At 44.4% G+C, this 21,765-nt stretch overlaps 1 protein-coding gene across 1 annotated transcript in view; it reads left to right on the top strand.

Annotated features, from left to right (window-relative positions):
• The window catches only part of tshz3b (teashirt zinc finger homeobox 3b), a 35,650-nt gene extending 24,907 nt beyond the window's left edge, over positions 1 to 10,743 (top strand). The window contains 2 exon segments of the mRNA XM_061764972.1: positions 4,616 to 5,173; positions 5,176 to 10,743. Of these exon segments, the coding sequence (XP_061620956.1) occupies positions 4,616 to 5,173; positions 5,176 to 8,135 (3,518 nt within the window). The 3' untranslated portion in view covers positions 8,136 to 10,743.
• Positions 10,744 to 21,765: the final 11,022 nt, after the last annotated feature.

A 21,765-nucleotide genomic window follows, 5' to 3' on the forward strand; every position in this document is an offset into this window, starting at 1 on the left:
TATGTAATAACTTTCTATTCAGATCTTTTATTGTAGATCTGTATTTGATTTTTATTCATATTTTAGTTTGTATTTCATCCGTGTTATTTTTTATTTAAACATATTTTTACTTTCATTTTAGACTTTATTTAATTCATTAATTCAGTTTTATTGAATATTTTTCATTCTTACTGAATCCTCTGTAATTATTGTAAACCACAGTTGCTTTGTTACAAAAGTTAAAGCCGAGCTTGACCAGATTTTATTTTATTTATTTAAATTTTCTTCATTGTCGTTCTTCATTCATTTCTTCATATTCCACCTATTAGTTTTATGTTTTTAAATGTTTTTTCTACTCATTCATCTCATTAAACAACTGATCACTTCATCCATTGTTAACAACCAGAACTATAAAGCCTATAAACAATCTTCAATAGCTTGAGTTAACATTAAATTCCTTTTATTAAATGACTATCCTTAATTAATTGCAAATAAGAAAATACAAAATGAGAGTGAGTGATTATTTTTCAAAACAAACTATTTTATACATTTTACTTTTGTACCCTTTTATATTACTTTATTTGTATTTATTTATTTGTATTATTTTTATATATATATACCTCATTCACAAATGAGCTGGCTCTTTTGTTATGTCCATTTTAAAACTCAAATGTAGCACATGAGCCAAAAAGTTTTTTTTTTTTTGCGTGTCTCGTTACATAAACATGATAAAGGGTTTGGTACTACGAGAACATCTGCATCGTCTCGTCCCCGTCGTAAAGGTTCGTCACACCACCGGATGATCTCAAACTTAACTTTGAAAATATGGCCAGAAAGAAAAAACAAAAAAAAAGTTTTGGGAAAGGTCTCGGCCCACAACAAGAAAATGAAAGCAGCTCACACTCCCTCCTGTTGATAAAAGTCATCCTTCCCTCAACATGACACTTTTTCTGTTAATTAAAACAGAACTTGCATGCTGGCCCAGGTGTGTGTTTGTGTGTGTGTGGCTGTGTGTGTGTTACTCCACAATTATCTCAGTTTCCGAGGTCATGGCGTTGTGAAACTCACAACATTGACACCAGCCAACAACCTTGGGGATCATCTTTGTGTGTGTGTGTGTGTGGCCTCGAATTTGGTTTAGTTCCAAGACCAGCATCCCTCCTCATCCTCCGCTTCCTCTCTAAATTCCTCCGTTTTGATCCTTTTTAAATATTTTTCCAACAGGAAAGCACGTTCAAAAGCCTTTATGAACTGTACAGGCATTTTTTTTAAGTCATACAATTTTTCTAATTATTATTATTGTGTCTCATCATGTCCCATAATGTCTTATTTTGTCCCATAATGTCCACTATTACATCGGTCCCCATTAAGCCCTTCATGTGACATTTTGTGCCATTCTGTCCCATGATGCAGAATCCTAAGAACAACAGCTTCACTTTGATCATCGCCACGTTGCCCTTTCTCCGAGCAGGAGCGGAGAAGAGGCAGTAAAACAGGCCAAAATCTGGATGTCAGGGCGTAAGGCAGGGCAAGAGGCAATTTGCATACCAGGGTAGTAGCACTAGTACTAGTGTAAGAATAAGTCTTAATTCAAAATTGAAATATTTCTGCAGAGGTAGCCGCTCTAATTGCAGCGGGTCGGGAATTCGCGAGTACGCTCCAGTACGAATAGCTCTTGGAGTCGCCCCAAGTCCAACGCTGTTGCGAGCGTAGGTCTTGTGGTGGAGCATAACGGTCAGCAAGATAGGAAGGTGCTAAGCCATGTAATATTTTATGAGTGAGAAACAAAAGCTTGGGATCGGTCCTATTAAATCTCACAATGTCCTATAATATCCCACATCAATTTTTGTTCCATAGTGTCCCCTGTTTTGCTCTATTATGTCCCATATTGTAGTCTTCACCTGTGTACTATTCTCTTTGGATGCTCGCTAAACTTTGGTCTCGCATGACATCATCACCACGGACAATTGGTACCAAGTAAATGGTGTAATTTAAAAAAAAAAAAAATCTCCATCCAATTCCCAATGTTATGACTGCTGTACTCAGAAATTATGCACGGAGTGATCCTCTTGGTGTTTGGCCCATCATGCCCAATATTGGCTAACAAGTAGAGAGAGTCAAACGCAGAGCGATGATCACTCTGTGGGAGTTTCAGGTGCTGAAGCATGGACACAGCTTTGTTAATCAATTAGTTTAATCACGGATCGACTGTTATGCTGCGTTATTGAGATGAAAAAAAATGTGTTAAGCATCCAGCTGTATGTTGAAGCCTTGGCGGTGGTCAATGTAAATCTGTTGTTGTTTGCCTTCCAAGCTCCCTTGTGGTGATTTTCCTGTCACAATAGTCGTTCAGATGTTATCCGAGCAGCTGTTTGTCTACAAACAAAGCCGTTAAGTGTCCACAAATGACGCACACTCGTCATTTAATTTATGCTGTGCATTTGTTTTGACCACTCGCAGTGGCAGGTGCATGCGGATCGGTCGCCACATTTGGCCTTGACGGCTTCACGCCCGTCCTGGTGAACAGCTGTCGCGCCGCTCGCACAACAGATGGCGTAGCGTAGCACGATGTGTTCACCAAAAAACAGGAGGAGCGCTCATAGTATGAGATATGGAGGAGGGAGTCAAATATTTCACAAAAACACACCACATCTGTGAGCCTCTTTCACAAAGAGTTCCTGAAAAATAGCCACATCAGATCTGTACGAGAAGATTTTTACACTGACAATAATGCTAACAAGAGCTAACATTCAGAAGTTGACTTGCTGGTGTGTTTTGGATCGTTGTTCTGCTGCAGAACACAAGTGCACTTCAGCTTGAGGTCTCAAACTGAGGGCTGAACATTCTCCTTCAGGATTTTCTGGTAAAGAGCAGAGCAGAAAGTCGTCCAGGTCCTGAAGTGTCGGTACAGCCCCAGGTCATCACACTACCACCACCGTGTCTGACTGGTGGTGTGATGGTCTTTTTCTGAAATGCTGTATTACATGTACGCCGGATGTAACGAAAAAAACCTCAAGTTTCGTCTCGTCAGTCCAGAAAATATTCTCCCAAAGGTTTTGGGAATCATTCAGATTTATTTATTCATTTATTTATTTTTGCAAGAGGAGGGGCTAGTCTTTCTTTTGGTAATTTTGCTGCTTGTGGTGTCACAGAAAACAAAAGTCTGTGGGTCGTAAAAAAACAAATCAAAAGTGCTCTAAAGCGGCTTTGTAAATGACTGGCAGTGAACGACTTAAGTGAACTACACACATTCCGACAATCGTGCCATATTTAAGCATTTTCCTCCTCCTGACTGAAGTCGGCAAAGGCCCGCATCTCTTTCACTACAAAAAATAAAATTAAAAATCGGTTAAGAACCAGACTTTATCGGTCCCCGTTTTTATCCACATAGGTGTAAAATACTTACATTGTAGATAGTCATCATGGTCTTGTATTTTCATTGCAGACCAGTTGAGTCAATGCTGCAAAGCTTTCACTTTGTTGAGTGAATAATAAAAAAAGATAGTGCGTTGTGCTTTTAAATCACAAATCATCGTGTGATCTTGTTTTGTCCCTCTGGTGGATTCACGCGTTCACTGATGCGCGTTCATTCGTCTCGATTCACATTTTTCTGCGGCGTTCTTCTTAAACGGGAGGGATTTTAATCTAAATTGAAAGCCCGAAGCGTACGCACGCTCGCTGGCTTGCTGGCCCGCCGGCTAAACTGTAAATAATAACGCCAAAGTTTTTCTAATCTCTGGTAATTGAAGCAAATGGCTTTTTGCGCGGCGGCGGCACGGAGATTTGTCGCACGTAACATTCATTTTTATTTACGACGTGGGCTGAGCGGCGTAATGAGTGAGGAGGCACGCTTAATTGAAACGGCGAGGGTGTCTGTTCGAGAAGGCATTCGAGGCAGCCCACATATTAATTGACAGACAGGAAGTGCCGTCTCCGAGGTTGATACAAGTAATTTATTACTTCTGAAACCAGCACCGCCGCCGCAACGTGCTTCATTAATTTCACATTTATTTTTAATTTCAAGCTGTTGCCCCTTGAGAGGAAGAAGAAGAAGGTGGCGAGTTATGTTTGAACCCCCCCACCCCCCCATCCATCCCTGATTCTCTTGCTGCTAATGTTCTACAGTGCAGAACAAAGACTGGATTCTGAGAGTGTCTGCAAACTTTTTTTTGGCAGGAAGTAGTTGGCTTCTGATAACAGAGAGAATTTTGTTTTGGGGTAATCGGAGTTGAGACTTTACGTCATTGCAGTCAGTAACAGTGTACTGCAGAGTTGTCCTTACCTTTTCCACTGAGGGCCACATACAGAAAAATGGGAGGAATAGCGGGGGTCCACTTGGGAAAAGCGGTCTAAATCTCAGCTTGTTGTTTGGTGAGAAAGCAAAAAGTTATTAGTACAGTATGAGTGTGATATCTTGTAACATTCCAAAAATATATTTTAAAAAAGTGTGATATCTTGCTCCCCCCCCCCGCCTCTTGGTTTCAGTTCGCGCTCTGCAACGGTGTGAATGTGCCCTGTGATTCACTGGCGGCCCGTCAGAGGTGTAGTCCAAAGTTAGATGGGATATGCGGTGTGGAAAATGGATGCATGGACTTTGCGTCATTTCTGACGAATGCTCCTCTTTGTTTCTTCGTAGCATACGTCCCCGAAGATGAGAAGGAAGCGGCACTGCTGGACGAGAACCTGGACGGCGAAGACTCAGCCCAAGAAATGGAGGAACCCGCTGCCAAATTCCTGTGTCGGGACGCAAATGACGGACCAGGGTCTGGGCCCGAGTTCCATGATTCGCCAACTGCTGCTGACTTCTCTGGCCAGGAGATGGACAGCGAGTCTCACCTGAGCGAATCCAGCGACGGGATGTCCGACTTTGAGAGCCTGCCGCTTAAAACAGAGGAGGACATTCTCCTTTTTAAAGACCCTGCCAGTGTATTGTCGTTGTCCTCTACTGCCATGGCGGCCGCGGACAACGCGGCCACGCCAGGGAGAGGTGATGAAGCCGTGCTTTCCGGCTCCGTTCTTTCCACCTCCAACTCCGTGGCTGACAGCCTGGAGAAGATGAAGGCCATCTACACGTCTTTCTTGACCAACTCCTACTGGTCCACCGTGAACCTGAACCTGAGCCACCCACCCCAGGAGAAGCCCCCTCGCAGCCACAGTAACAGCAGTAGTAGCAGTAGCAGCAGCAGCTGCGGTAGCGCGGGTACGACTGGCACCAGACAGCCGTCGCCAAAACCCTCCAGCAGGCTTCACAGAACCACCAAAACCGACTGGCCATGACCCAGCACCCCGCAGTGGCCGTGTCGGCAGCTTCCGCTGAGCCGAGCCTGTTCAGCACTGTGCAGCTTTACCGCCAGAGCTCCAAACTCTACGGATCCATCTTCACCGGCGCCAGCAAGTTCCGCTGCAAGGACTGCAGTGGAGCATACGACACCCTGGTGGAGCTCACGGTGCACATGAACGAGACCGGACACTACCGGGATGACAACCACGAGGTGGACAGGGAGGGGACCAGGCGCTGGTCCAAACCAAGGAAGCGCTCCTTGCTGGAGATGGAAGGCAAGGAGGATGCGCAGAAGGTTCTGAAGTGCATGTACTGCGGGCATTCCTTTGAGTCGCTTCAGGATTTAAGCGTCCACATGATTAAGACCAAACACTACCAAAAAGTGCCACTGAAGGAGCCCGTGACTCCGGTGGCGGCTAAGATCATCTCGGCAAGAAAAAGAGCTCCCGTGGAGCTGGACGTACCCAGCTCGCCAGACTCCAATGGAGGGGCCACGCCCAAGCTGGCCTCCCTGGCTGACGCCAATGAGCTTCTCCAGAGGACGGCCCACCCATACATCACACCCAACAACCGCTACGGGCACCAGAACGGCGCCAGCTACGCCTGGCAGTTTGAGTCGCGGAAATCGCAGATCCTCAAGTGCATGGAGTGTGGCAGCTCGCACGACACCCTGCAGGAGCTGACTGCACACATGATGCTGACTGGACACTTCATCAAAGTCACCAACTCGGCAATCAAGAGGGGCAAACCCATCATCGAGACGCCCAGCCCGGCACTGACGCCGACTGTGGAAGAGAAGGTGCAGTCAGTTCCTCTGGCTGCCACTGCCTTCTCGCCGCCACCTGCCCCAGTTCTCCCTCCCACCAGCGTCTCACCCGATACCATGGCTGTGGAGATCAAAATGGAGGAGAAGGAGGAGGAGTGCACTAAAGAATCCATTGTCAACAATAACGCAAACAAGACATCAGGAGGTGAAGAGGAAACCGAGGAGAAGTTTGACATCTCGTCAAAGTACACGTATCTGACTGAGGAGGATCTGGACGCGAGTCCTAAAGGAGGTCTGGACATCCTCAAGTCCTTGGAGAACACGGTGACCTCGGCCATCAACAAAGCCCAGAACGGAGCTCCAAGCTGGGGAGGCTACCCCAGCATTCACGCCGCCTACCAGCTCCCCAACATAATGAAGCTCTCCCTGGGGAACTCAGGGAAGAACTCCTCTCTCAAGTACATGTTCCCCGGGGCAGAGATCCTCTCGCCCACGGGCAAAAGCCAAACGCTGGTGACTCCTCTCAGCCTCCAAACATCGCCGATATCCAAGAACAACTTCCACGCCATGGAGGAGCTTGTCATGAAGGTGACGGAGAAAGTGGCGAAAGTTGAGGAGAAGATGAGGGAGCCAGGCGGCATGGCGAGGTTGTCCCCCATGAGAACCACACCGTCACCGTGCCACAGCGAGGCAGGGGACTCCCACAGAGGAGACTCCCCCAAGGACACCAAAACAGGAGGCTGCAAAACTCCTGAAAATGTGACAAGTCAAACAAACCACAAGGAGTCAAACGGGGATAGCAGTCTGAAGGAACCCACAGAGAATGGCGTGGAGTCAGCGGAGGGGTCACCCCAGCCCGGGTCCCTCTGCGGCAGCACGGCCATCATCACTGACCACCCGCCCCCGGAGCAGCCCTTTGTCAACCCGCTGAGCGCCCTGCAGTCGGTCATGAACGCCCACCTGGGCAAGGCCGCCAAGCCTGCCCTTCCCTCCCTGGATCCCATGAGCATGCTCTTCAAGATGAGCAACAGCCTGGCAGAAAAGGCGGCGGTGGCGGCCTCCACGCCACCTGCCCAGGCCAAGAAATCCGGCAGCGACCACCTGGGTCGCTACTTCTACCAGCCGAACCTCAGTGGCAACGACCAACCTATGGATCTCACCAAAGGCAAGCACGCCGACAAAAACGTGTTGCCTTCCGCTACCGTGGCCGTCACCAAAGCCTCGGCTGCCGTGGCCTCCTTCATGTCGTCGTCGCCCCTGAAGGAGAATGCCTTGTCTGATATCTCCGACATGTTGAGGAACCTGACGGAGAGCCAGGCCATCTCCAAGGCTTCCACGCCCACCAGCTTGTCGGAGCGCTCTGACGTGGAGGGCGCCACCCAGGAGGAGGCGGAAGAGGTGTCTCCCGCCCAGAAGCGCAAAGGCCGCCAGTCCAACTGGAACCCTCAGCACCTCCTAATTCTGCAGGCACAGTTCGCCTCCAGCCTGAGGCAAACCACAGATGGCAAGTACATGATGTCGGACCTGAGCCCGCAGGAGAGGATGCACATCTCGCGCTTCACCGGCCTCTCCATGACCACCATCTCCCACTGGCTGGCCAACGTCAAGTACCAGCTGCGCAGGACCGGCAGCACCAAGTTCCTGAAGAACCTGGACTCGGCCCACCCGGTGTTCTTCTGTAGCGACTGCGCCTCGCAGATCCGCTCCCCGTCCACCTACGTCAGCCACCTGGAGGCGCACCTCGGCTTCCGGCTGCGGGACCTGGCCAAGCTCTCTGGAGAGCAGCTCCTGGGTCAGATCTCCCATCAACGCCTCCACAAAGGACTCTCCGACAAACTCCTGGACCACTTGCACCCATCCGGCCGCCCGTTGCCCTCTTCTCTGTCATCCTTTCCCGTGGCCCTGCCCTCGTCCTTGCCCACCCTCGATTCGGCAGCGTCGTCCCCCAACAATGACGAGGACGAGGGGGGCGGTGCGACGGCCCACCAGTGCAAACTCTGCAACCGGACCTTTGCCAGCAAGCACGCCGTCAAACTGCACCTCAGCAAGACTCATGGGAAGTCCCCCGAGGACCACCTCATGTACGTTTGCGAGCTGGACAAGCAGTAGTGCAGAACACGCGACTTTACCTAACTTTACCGTACCAGGACCCGGGAAAAGCTGCCGTATAAAAGGACGGCTGAGTTTTCTGGGGCACATTTTTCTTTGTTGGAGGTGCAGGACGTTCAACAAACCTCCAAATATGAGCCCCGAGATACAAATTATTAAGGTTTAAAGAAAAGAAGAAAAGTAAAAAAAAAAAAAAAAAAAAAAAAAAAAATCCTACAAATAAAGTGGTGTGTATTTTGTGTAAATGAAATTGCTTTATATTTCCACATCACCGCCGTGTGAAAAGCTGCATGCATCGACAAAAAAACTTTACATCTGCTGGAGTTCTTGTTTTTTTGTTTTTCCCCAGTTGTCTCTGGTTTTTTACTGTCATGTACGTATGAGGATTACGGCCATACTGAAAAACATACCCCCCAAATAAATTACCAGAATAATGTGGGAAAATAATGAGAAAACAAGTTGTGTTGCTCTTACGTTATGAGAACAAACTGCTAATATTATGAGAGAAAAGCCAGATTGAGTCCTTGTTCGCCGTTTGGGTATATTGGACTCAATGTTCAATACCTCATTTTAACGTTGGTGTAATTCCATCCATCCATCCATTTTCTGAGCCGCTTATCCTCACTAGGGTCGCGGGCGTGATGGAGCCTATCCCAGCTGTCATCGGGCAGGAGGCGGGATACACCCTGAACTGGTTGCCAGCCAATCACAGGGCACATGCAAACAGACAACCATTCGCACTCACAGTCACACCTACGGGCAATTTAGAGTCTCCAATTTATGCATGTTTGTGGGATGTGGGAGGAAACCGGAGTGCCCGGAGAAAACCCACGCAGGCACGGGGAGAACATGCAAACTCCACACAGTCGGGGCCGGGGATTGAACCCGGGTCCTCAGAACTGTGAGGCTGACGCTCTAACCAGTCGGCCACCGTGCCGCGTTGGTGTAATTTCATGATTTTAATATACACCCTATTCTTGTAAAATCATACGAATAATTTTTTTTTTTTTTTTTTCATTATCTGGAGTGTTTTGACTTTGTTCTCATCAAATTGCAATGTTTTTTTTTTCCCTCGTAATATTATGCCCATTGTTCCAAAAGTCTGATTTTTTTTTTAAAATGTTTTTACTTTGTTGTCATGCAATTATAGCTTTATTTTGGGAATATTCTAAGACTTTTCTTCCCCTCATAAAATGATGACCGTTGGCAGAAAAATCATATTTTTGTCTTAACACTTTGTCATAAAATTACAACCTATAAGGTATTTTGACTTTATTTTGTTAAAAGTCTGACTTTATTTCTCATAGTATTTTGACTTTGCTCTCATGAAATTAGCTTTATTCTTGTAAAAAAAAAATAAAATAATAATAATCTCCTGCTTATAAAATGATAACTACATTCTTGTAAAAATCACACTTGAAACACAACTAAATTATGACTTTAGTCTCATAAAAGCAGAAGTTTACTCTTGTAATAATTCCAAGTTGGTTTAGTCTTGTAAATTTATTCTAAAGAAATTGATTTTTTTTTTCCTCAGAAAACTTGCACTTGTATTTATTTGATTATTATTGTGCGTGTAATGAAGAAAACAAGAACTTCCGTCTCGTGAAGTTTAGACATTTTTCTCATAAAAATGTAGACTTTTGTAATATTGCAGCTTTACTGCCATAAAATATTGGTTTCCTTCAGAATTTGACTATTTCTTGTTTTTGTTTTCAGTGTGGCCCTGGTACTCTGAGTACGCAAAAGCACTTAAGAAAGCAACATTTACGCTCTTTGAATGCAAAAAAGAGAAAGTTGTTTTTTCTTTTTTTTTTATATTTCACATTGAGTGTCACGTTTCTGTCTCCATCGTTAAAAGACAAAATATTGTGTGTTTGTTCAGGGACCTTTTTTTTCCTTCAGGTCTGTGTAAAATATGTAAATATATATATATATATATATTAAAAAAAAAAAAAAAAAAAACGAACTAATAATTCCTGTCTAAATTATACATCCTTTCTATATTTTTTAATTTAAAAACAAGAAAAAGAAGAATAATGACTGCTGGTGCACAGTAAGCAAAGACATTTAATGACATTGTTTTGCACAAGACTTTTTTTTTATACGTGTTATTTAATCAAATGATGGAAAAAAGGGAAGGTAGCAAAAAAAAGTGTTTTTTTTTAATTATTATTATGAATGGAATTAAAAGTCATGCCCAAAGGGTTGAAGGGTCTTTTTATCACTACACGTGAAAAAAAAAAATGAGGAAAAAAATGACATCGCTTTATGTCATCTTATTATTTATCAACCTTTTTTTTTTGACTCGGCCATGTGGCCACAATGCAGCTTTATATCTGTGTATTGGAGGGGATATGAACGGTAACCATGGTTACGCTGCGTTTAACCCCCCCCCACCCTCAATAAGTGACGTGTAAATGACAAAGTGTAAAATATGACGCATGTAAAGAGCACACACAAACACAAGCTGTCCTTTCTTTTCTCTTGCTGTGTTGTTGTACTTGACAATGAAAACATTCATATTGTTGTTATTATTATTATAATTATTATTATTGTTATGATAACCTTGTTTTCTACTGCAGCATTAAAAAAAGGAACCTGTTTTTTTTTTGCAATAATGGTGCATGCGTGCTGTGTTTTCGCCGAAGCATCGACGCACAAACGCACACAGACACACACAAAACCTATAAGCGGGGTTTTTGTTGTATATTAGGTTAAATTTCAATATAAAATGGATTACATTTTCTTTTTTTTAATGACACTATGGTGGATTTTATTTTTTATTTTTAAATGATCTAAACAGACAGAACCATTGAATGCATGTTTTATTTAATTAGATTTATTTTTTAAAGACCAGCACACAATATTACAGAAAAATACAAGCAGATGTGTGTATGAAAAAGGTTGTGTGTAAGGACTTAATTTGATCCTTCGGGTGTGTGCGACCTGGCCACCAGGGGGCAGTGTAATACATTCATGCAGACATAAACGAAGAAGAGTTTCACAACTCCTGTAAATTGCCCTGGGCAGATTAGAATGACATGGCAACAGATGGAGGCTAAAATCTGATTGGACAAAAAAAAATAAAAATAATAACATACAGTTCTACCAAGAGAAACACTATGAAATGAAGAGAACAGACAGTTGGAATATTTGAATTTGTAAGTCAGCGCTGCCGCATTTTCACGCGACCAATCCATTTCCTGCATTTGTCATCATTTGTCATTTGATGTAAAACACACAAAAGTAGGCGGACGAAGAAACATGACGGCAGTTCAACCTTCTTCTCCGTTTTTTTTTTTTTGCAGGGTGTCGTAGAACAAGTAGAAGAAGAATGTTTTGGTTCATGGACATGAACATCTTGATTGCGTCTTTTTTTTTGGGGGGGGGGGGGGGAGGGTTTAACAGTATGTATGGAAACACGCCGCTTTCCTTTGTACCGACACAATGCGACACTCGAAAGGACTGGACCGGCTGGGCTGCACATCCTGCACATCCCGATAGCTTTATCCCAGGTGTGTGTGTGCGCGTGTGTGTGTGTGTGTACATGCCGCTCACAATGGGTGCAGGCGGCATGACTAAATAAAGGCGAGCTGTACAAGCTGCTGCACAAAGACACGAGACGCATCCATTTCGCTACATCCTGATTGGCTCACCTGCACGCACACACGCACACGAATACACACACACACACAGTAAGTAGGTTTTAAATCACATGCCCGCCAGGACAAAAGGAATCGTCTCTGAACAATTTCAATGAGAAGCATGTACATTACAATTATTATTATTTTTTAATGTCAAATGCGTACATAAATAGCACCTTTACATTTTCTTCAATTTCAATTTGAATCTTTGCGCATATCAATAGATCAACGTTGTCGCTAGTTTTATACTTCCCACCTTGCACTAATTGTACCGTAGCATAACTGGATGTTTCTCCGAAATGGCTTTCAAAGCAGCGAAAATGAATCTTTTCATGAAAAAAGAAAAAAAAAAAAGAAATGCGTCCTTGGCGACGTGATGTCAAAATGGAGACCGGCCACCGTAACTGAACAACCGATGCCAAGCGCGGCAGCTCATTTTGATTTGTTCTGGCTTTGACACCTCAAACGTGATGAATTGATCAACAAACTGATGTTAAATCTTTTTTTTTTTATTATTATTTTTTTTAATCACAAATAATCTAAAATCTACTACCGTGGTACCTCGACTTGCGAGCAAAATGTTGCTTTGCGAACGCGTCACTCGCATCTCCTTGTCAGACGGACCGCGATCCGATGCGATGCGAGCGCTAACGAAACCACGCCGACGCGCTGACGAGGCCCGACACCGTCACATGACGCACACGCGTGCACAGGCTTTATTTGCGTAGGCCAACCGAGCAGGCAGCGTAGCGTGTTGACCGCGCGCCGCGTGTTATCAGCGGTGCACCTGTGCTCATTTGCAGATGCTATTCCGCTTTTTTAGCGACGCTAACGTTAGCGCCGCGACGGCTAATGACGGCTGCCGAGTCCTTGGGACGTGGCCTTATCAAAATGAAATTACAATATGTGCTGATGTCGCGTTTCACTACCCCCCCCCTCCTCAGCCTCCTCCTCCTCCTCTTCCTCCTCCTCCTCCTCCTCTGTTGAAATATAACAACCTTTCCCACAGCAAATCGTATAAATCTGCGCTGAGTAATGTGCAAAAACAGCACAAAGGATGGTAGGAGGGCGAGCCAGGTTGCCCTCCTTCGTTGTTTTTTTTTTTTTTTTTAATTGAGTCTGATCCAATTAGGAGCGGGCAATTAGCGTTTAATGTCATCAATTACTGCGCCGTCGTGTTCGCGACACAGATGTCAAACGCTCGCGAACACAAAGCCGCACAGGCCAAACAACGACAAGAACATCTAAAAGTTCTTCAAATCAGAATGTGCCTTTCTCATCGTAGGTTTTTCGTTTTACATCCTGTCATGAGGAACGTCCGACTTTTGTGACAATCCGACACACTTTTCTAACCTTCGCTATTGAGAAGTATTTTGATACAAATGCAAATGATTCAATATTACAGGAATAAAGTCTTCTTTTTTTCCAAAACCAAACAATCTTTTTTGTTCTTTTATTTGGAATAAATGTGTTTTCAAGAATAAAAGTCTTAATATTATGAGATCAAATTTGTAATTTTGAAATCCACAAGCTAAAATCCCATGTTAATTTTTTAAATTTAATATGTTATTACGACTATCTTGGAAATTATGACTTTATTTTCGTAAAATTGACTTAGTTCTCGAAAATAGGCAACTTTTTGATTCCTATTGCGTTTAGGGGTACACATGGTAGTTATGTTAAATTGGCGCTAGGATTACGAGTGGGGGAAAATAGGACTTAATTCTATTTATCCCAAGAAAATACATTTTTGTTCTTGTAAACATTGCCAGTTTTTTTTTTCTTTTTATGAAGAGTTCAAATGCAAAGGCCATCAAAATGCCATTCGGAAAAATAAATGAAAAAATAAATAGACCCACGCCTACTAGCAGACTGCCAATCACGGCATCGTTCCGTGGTCCCTTTGGGAAACCGAACAAGTGCTCTGGATTTGCAATTAAATGTTTTTGGAAGTGTCGTTTGGCTTTGCGATGAAATAACCTCTTTGAAATGTGTTCCAAATTTGCCTCTTCATTGCTTAACTTAAAATTTAAATTACTCCATTCAGCCCAAAAACGAGATATCCGCATTTGTGTCTGAACTCGCCATATGACTTTGCTATCATCACGTAACTTTTGCTGGCATCAGGGTTGGATGACCTCGTGCCGTCCCAGATCGTTGTCCTCCTAACTCACCTGCATCTTGACAAGGCAATGGAGTCACCCGCCTCACATGCGCCCCACGACCCCGCCAATGTAATTAAATGATAAGTTGATATTTGAGGGACAATCGGAGGCGAGCGCCGTGACCAAAACGCTTATTAGCGCTCACACACTGTCGAGATCTGCTTGTGTGCGTGTGTCGCCATATAAGTGTCAAGAGATAAGTCGACAGAGGGCACGCGGCGGAGGTAAGATGACATCTGTGAGTGAGCGAGTGAAGGATGACATCACAGCTGACTCATATGCAAATGTTCTGTATATTATGTTTATATGCAAATGTGTTTTTTATGCAAAATCTGCTTCTTCGTCTTCTAAGGACTAAATATATGGAGACACATTTACGGTTCTTTGAACGTGCTGTCAAAGTGATTTGATTGGATTTTGCTTTATTTCTAACTGTTTTTTTATTTTATTTTTCACTCTTTGTTATATTCCAGCCATTTAGCCACAGCTAAAATAACGAAGGACTGGCTTCAGAACAACACCGTCACTGGTCTTGAATGTCCCAGCCAGAGCCCTGACTTAAACCCAATTGAGCATCTCTGGAGAGACCTGAAAATGGCTGCCCACCAACGTTCACCATCCAACCTGACAGAACTGGAGAGGTTCTGCGAGCAGGAACGGCAGACGATCCCCAAATCCAGGTGTGAAAAACTTGTTGCATCATTCCCAGAAAGACTCCTGGCTGTATTAGCTCAACAGGGTGCTTCTGCTAAATGGTCTGAATACTTATGGCTGTGTGATATTTCACTTTTTCTTTTTTAATAAATCTGCAAAAATTTCAACAATTCCGTTTTTTTCTGTCAATATGCGTTGCTGTGTGTACATTAATGAGGACAAAAGTGGCCGTATTTGATTTTACTAACATAATTTTTAGCTTTTTTTTTTAGATGATTTTATTTTACTTTTTTATTTCATGTCTTTGAATTTATTTTACTTGTTATTTTACTTTATAAATGTACATTATTTCATTTGTTTATCTTTTATGGCTCATTTTCATTGTTTACTTCATCCCATTTTATTTTGCTTTGCTTTATTTAATTGTATTTTATTACCTCTTTTACTTAATTTAACATTTGGTTGGATGTGAATTAATTCTATTATTTTTACTTCATTATATAGATACATTTGATTGCATTTTTTTTCACTATACAATGTTTTTACTCACATATTAGTTCATTTAATTTTCTTAACAATCTTTATTTTCTTTTTACTGTGATGTCACATTCCTGCATCGGAATGAGATTATTTCAGGATTTTGGAGTTCACAAGAAGCAACTCTGAATTGGAGCCACATTCTAACAACAACAACAACAACAACAACAAAAAAGCTTAAGTAAAGACGAAAAAAAGAAAAAAAGATCCGGATGGTTGGAACGTTGTGGTGTTGTAATCCTGCAGTCGGCGGGCATCTTTTGTTCCGTCGCTTGATTGTGTCGCCGACAAAAGCCGCCTGTGTCGTCTTGCCAGATTCCTGTCTCCAGATCGCCCTCCTCCTCTTGCCTCCCTCGCCGCCCGCCACCTTAAGAAAATAAACCTGACGAGGGCGGAGTGAGCCTTGAGATGCTGCGCAAACACCGCAAATCATTTGTTAAGACAAAGGTTAGTGTTAATGCCGCATATTGCCAGCTGTTTTCAAGCATTTTGACTGATCTTTCAAGACCCGCACAATATTCTCTTCTGTGACAAGACAGAATCTACCAAAAGAACGTTTTTCTTCTTTTACAAGACAAACAAATTTGTTTCGACCTCTTTCTGCTCTTTAGTAATCAGCGGTAGAACATGGGTTGGTTTCACTAAAAACAACTCTTTCCGACCAAAAAGCAGAGAAAACACGTGAGCAGAACAGTCGCTTTCACGCTAATAGCCTTTGCTATTGTGACACCTCAAACTATAAAACAACAAAAACAAGAGTGAGAAAGGGCTTGAGCAACGCGTCAAAGGCTTTTTTACATGGCATCCGCCATTCAGTCCATGAGCTGCATCATTTCTCACAATCGCGACAGGCACTTTCTATACATACTCTTTTTATACCATACGTAAACATGCACTGTTGGAGTGTCAGGTGCCTAAACATGTCCGACTTCCAACGTGTTAGCATTTCTCTCCCTCATAATGGACGCATCAAGCCGAGATTCACCCCCTAATCTTTCTCTTCTACTCAAAAGCTGTGCTGATCTTGTGCGAAGCCGCCATCTACAGGCATCTGTCAGTCGTTACAGTGGTTTACAAAGTTGAATTTCTAGTCTCTCACGCCTGCCTGTTGAAAAACATACTTGACGAGTATATACGTCGGTGGCAGTAAACGGTTGGATTCCAGTTTGTACACGTCCGCGGAAGTGAATGAGTTAATAGAAATCGATCACTCACTTGATACACTTAACAAACAAAACTACACACAGGCATGATCTCACAACTGGGCAGGAAGTAATGCTTCTGTAAATGTGTTATCCTGCGCTTGGGAATAACGCGACAAAGCCCAGCGAACAGCCCAGCCCGTCCTAACTTTGCAACTGGGAGGTGTCCGCGGGCACTTACTTACCCATAAGTCCTTGCGGCAAACGAACACCCACATGAGATTGGAGCTTCATTAATCAGCTCATTAAATTGGACTGGATATAACTTGTGTAAAGGTCAGCACTCTGCTTTTTAAATTTAAACACACACACACACACACGTGAACTGCCAATGACCTGAGGAGGAAGACTTTGGGGGTGTGAGGGGGCGAAGGTGAGACTTTTTAATCACGTCTCGGTTTTGAGACGGAGCAAAGAATTTTCCGTATGGACGTGAACACCTTTTAAAAGAACAAAACCTGCTGACAAGCTCTGACAGTTATCAGTGTGAAACCCTCCACGGAAAAAAAAAAAAATGTAGGCTAAAAACTTTGAGCAGGACGCACACATGTGGGCAACCTTCCGAGTGGGGTGACGTCAAAGGCCGATGTCATATTGTGACATCATAGGATGACGTAGTTTAACATCAAAGGCCGCGTGAAACTGTGACATCATAGGCTGCGCCAAAGGTTGCATTGGTGTGTGGCATCATTCTGCGACATCACAATATGATGTCATTGTGTGATGTCATCAGCCGTGTGACATCATTGCATGACTTCAGCCCCCACCACTGCGCTTGAGGCTCCAATGAAGTTCTACCGGCCGTGTTAGAAACCTTAACGTCAAACCCTATCCCAGGCTAAAATCCCAACTTTTGAAACTGGAATTGTGGATGGAAATCCTTTCTCAAGATAGAAACACTAACCCTTGTTGAAAACCCCAAACCCGAGCTTGAAATCCAACTTTGAAACCCTAACCCGTTAGAAAACCTGAATTTGACCTTTGAACCTTTCCTTAAAACCCTAACATTGGCTTGAAACCCAAAAAATGAAACCCTAACTAAAGGCTTGAGACCTTTACAATGGCTTCAAACTCTAACCTTGCCTTGAAACCCTAACCCAGATTTTAAACCCTCCTACGAAACCCTAACAAAAGCTTGATACTTTAACAATGGCTTAAAACACTAACGTTTGCTTAAAACCCTGTCTTGAACCAGTCTTACAATACTCCAAACTCTGTCTTGAAGCGCTGATCCAATCTTGAAATCCTAATTTGAAAGCAAAACCGAAGTCCTCTCTGGCCGAGTGACTTGAAAGTCGGGCTCAGATGTCCGCATAATGGCACCTCCATCCTCTTCCTCCTCTTCCTCTGGGTCCGGGCGTCCTGTCTCTTGCGCTCTCGTCTGGCGTGTGACGGATCAAGTCCAGACAGTCGTCTCGGAGCTCTCGTCCTCGTCTACGTGTCGTTAATGTGATGCGCCGCGACGTGGCCAATTACAGCGAGGCCGCTCGCTCAAATAGCGGGTCACGTAGTCACGTAATCGCGTAGTCACGTAGCGGGTCACGTAGCCCCGTATCAGTCTGTTCGAGCCGGTCTCCTGGCACACTATCGGGCTTCCTGAAAGTGCTGACCTCATCATAAACGCTTTCATTGGGAATTTATTTTCAGTTTTTTGTTAAAACTATTGAAATTTACCTGGCCCTGTGTTACATCATGAATTAGCTGTGGCTAATCACATTTTTGGGTTCATTTGTACTGACCACACACAAGCTTGATTACCTCGTGTTCAATCAAGAAATCACTTGAAAAGAAAAGCACATGCTTTAGGACTCCAGCAAACCACGGTGAGACTCATTATTGTTAAATGGAAAAAACATGGAACCGTGGAGAACGTTTCCAGAAGTAGCCGGCCTACAAAAATGACGACTATTATCTCTAGTTATGCCCACTTACACCTCCTGAAAATATCAGAACAATTGGCCCAATATATATGATTTGTTATGTTTTCCTCTTCGTAGACGTTCACGAGAGAAAAATAAACATGCTTCACATCCATAAAATTATCATATTTGTGCTATGCAATGTCTCCAGTCATTTTATTTATTTTGTTTCTTAAAAAGTTGTCATTTTGGAGTTTGGGAGATTCCACCCGACAGCGACAATACATAAAATAGGACTAAATACGGCCACTTAATAGTATATTTTATTTATTTTTCCCACAGATTTTGATCTCTCGCTGTGCCACTGACGTCACACCTAGACATGGGGGGAGGGGCGTGTCCATTTTTCCGATGAAAAAGGGGGCGTTCCAAAGGAAAATTGTAATTTCCCAATTGCTCCAAAATGGATTGCTGTCATTGGAAATGACTGCCAGTTTCATTTGCTCGAAAAAATACATTGAATCAACTTGTTCGTGAAATATGAACCATTAAGACCCCATACCTCCTTGAAATACTCAAAATGCCGCCGTAATCTCTGTAACGCCACACATACTGTAATTAAATTGTGTTTTGTATATTATTTTGCAATGTCGTAGTGGCGGTATGAAGAGGTGGATCAGGTCACTTAGTGTAAAGCCCGCCACTGTTCTAATCTACATTTTGCCACCCGAGGCTTGAAACCCTAATTGTGGTTTCGGAACCCTAACTTAGACTTGAAACGCTTTTTCTAGTTTGAAACCTTAACTTCGACTTAAAACCCTTATTTTTGTTCTGAAATCCTTAATTACGAAATTTTCGTAATTGTTTTGCAAAGCAAAAGTAGGCGTTTGCAAATGTCTTATTTTGATTAACCACCAAAGAGAATCCGTTTGCTTTCATGGAGGACCACAGAAATCAGTCAATATTTACTTTTGAGGGGCTGAAATCGGAGGATTTGGACAATTTTACACCAAACAATGGCTCAAAACGATTAATCGACGATCAACAATAATTGTTGATTACTTTGATGATCGATTAATCGATGAATTGAGACACTCCGAGCGCACTCCTCACTGTCACGCTCACGCACACTCTCCCGTGAATGTTAACTCAACTGTCGTGACTTTATTTTTTCTTTTTTTTTTTTGCCTCCGCATCAGTCAAACGTCACATTTGGTGCGCTGTCAGGAGCCAGCTTGAGCGCGTCCGCTTTTAATCACGGCCGTCACTTCGCCTGTCAGCCGGCGGTCGCGCCCGAGCCGCCGATCGAATTTGTCCACTCGCTTTAAATATGACGTTAGCGGGTGGCCTGATTGACAGCTGCCCATTGAAGCTCTTCGGCAGGACATTTGAAGCAAGCGGTCGCCTTTGTGCCTTCATGTTAACTTTGCGTGTCAAAACGACAACGAGGGGAAGCGACAAGCGGGCCCGGCCCGAGGGGACGGCGCCGCAGTCCAAGGCCAAAGAAAGAAAGACAGAAAGAAAGAAGGAGCGCCCGCAAATTGATTTGGATTTTCCTCCAAATCACTCAAAGTGTTTAAGGCTAATGTGAGCTGATCTCAGAGCAGCTCCCAGCGCAGCAATGTGACACAGACGCGCCGCCAAAACTGACACACTACAACGCTGACGCACAGGCCGAGAGAGAGAGAGAGACGTCAGTGCACGTCACTGTCACACAAACGGCAAAACCACACAAAAATATTATTATTACTATTATTATTATTATTATAATTTGATTCATTTATGCGTTTGCATGTTGTCCACGTGCCTGCGTGGGTTTTCTCCAGGCACTCCGGTCTCCTCCCACATCCCAAAAACACACGTGGTAGGTTGATTGGCGACCCTAAATTGCCCGTAGGTGCGAATGGTTGTTTGTTTATGTGTGCCCCGCGATTGGCTGGCGACCGGTTGAGGGTGGACCCCGCCTCTTGGCTGAAGATGGCTGTGATAGGCTCCAGCACGCCCGCGACCCTTGTGAGGATAAAACGGTACGGAAAATGAATGGATGGACGTTCCGTTATCTTTGGCCGGGTTTTTCCTCGTTCTTGTTTTGCTGTTGCGATTAAGACCCGCTGCCCCTTTTTTCAATTGCATAGTTATGTCATTAAATGTTTTAACCATGGCTATTGTTTTGATTAAAATTAATTGACTCTAAGTGGTGTCAACATTAATATAAGTTGTTGGCAAATTTATCGTCTCTCAGGAAGTTCCTTATCGGGGGGCTCTCCCCAGCGTTGCCCCAACATCGCGGTGGCGGCGGCGCGTGTCAGCTCGTTAGCCTCCCCCGCCGCCGTCGTGCCGCCCTTAACGGGCTGACCTCGCTGACAGGCCCATTAGCCGCCAAGATGGGGGCGAGTAGAGGGGAGCCGTTGACACGGAACGCCGCTGACGGGGTTGACGCAGATCAGACCCGACGGCGACGCGACGCCGTTAGCTCGTCAAATCAACTCCAGCGTGGACGTGGTTTCATATTTAATAGTCACACTTTAATGGCATTCGCATAAAATGACGGACACCTTATGTCACACTGTCACATGCAATAACGTGGGCGATATATAGACTTTACGGACAAAAGTAATGGGACACCTACAGGAAGCGATAAGTAAAAACAGCCTCCAAAATGTGAGCTTTGTCCCAAAACTTTTGTCCATAGAAGTGTGAGTGGAGGAGGACGAGGAGGAGGAAGATTCCGTTGCACAGACTCCAAATGTCGAGGATAATAGCGCCACGCACCCGTAATGCACTCGGTGCCGCGGGCTATGTGAGACGACATGATCTCGATTGCACCTTCCTGACATCATCAACACTTCCATAGCGCCCGCGCGCGCACGCACGCACGCACACACACGCGCACACGGTTCATTGCAGGTAATAGCGATGACAGGAAATGAGCACAAGCTAATAAAGAGCAGCAGCTAAACGTCACATTTAATCTTCGAATTGCTCGGGAGCTGGGATGCATCCCGCTTACTCACGCACACGCACACGACATCGATCCCGTAGCACGTCTATACATAATGTATACATTCATATAATATGTCCCATTATACATTATGTGTACCAGCCTTGAATTTACGGGTCCTGACTGTTGTTTGTGCCTATGCACCAAACTGCAGTTCAGAGTACCCACCCATTTTAGAGTCCTTGGAGGGGGTGCTGGAGAGCGCTCCCGCTGGGGACTCCATTGTTCTGCTGGGGGACTTCAATGCTCACGTGGGCAATGACAGTGAGACCTGGAAGGGCGTGATTGGGAGGAACGGCCCCCCCCCGATCAGAACCCGAGCAGTGTTCTGTTATTGGACTTCTGTGCTCGTCACGGATTGTTCATAACGAACACCATGTTCAAGCATAACGGTGTCCACGCGTGCATTTGGCACCAGAACACCCTAGGTCGCAGTTTGATGATCGACTTTGTGGTTGTGTCATCGGACTTGCGGCCGCATGTCTTGGACACTCGGGTAAAGAGAGGGGCGGAGCTGTCAACTGATCACCACCTGGTGGTGAGTTGGCTCCAATGGTGGGGGAAG

The sequence above is a fragment of the Phyllopteryx taeniolatus genome, unplaced genomic scaffold, assembly GCF_024500385.1.
Source record: "Phyllopteryx taeniolatus isolate TA_2022b unplaced genomic scaffold, UOR_Ptae_1.2 contig_24, whole genome shotgun sequence".
Taxonomy (NCBI): domain Eukaryota; kingdom Metazoa; phylum Chordata; class Actinopteri; order Syngnathiformes; family Syngnathidae; genus Phyllopteryx; species Phyllopteryx taeniolatus.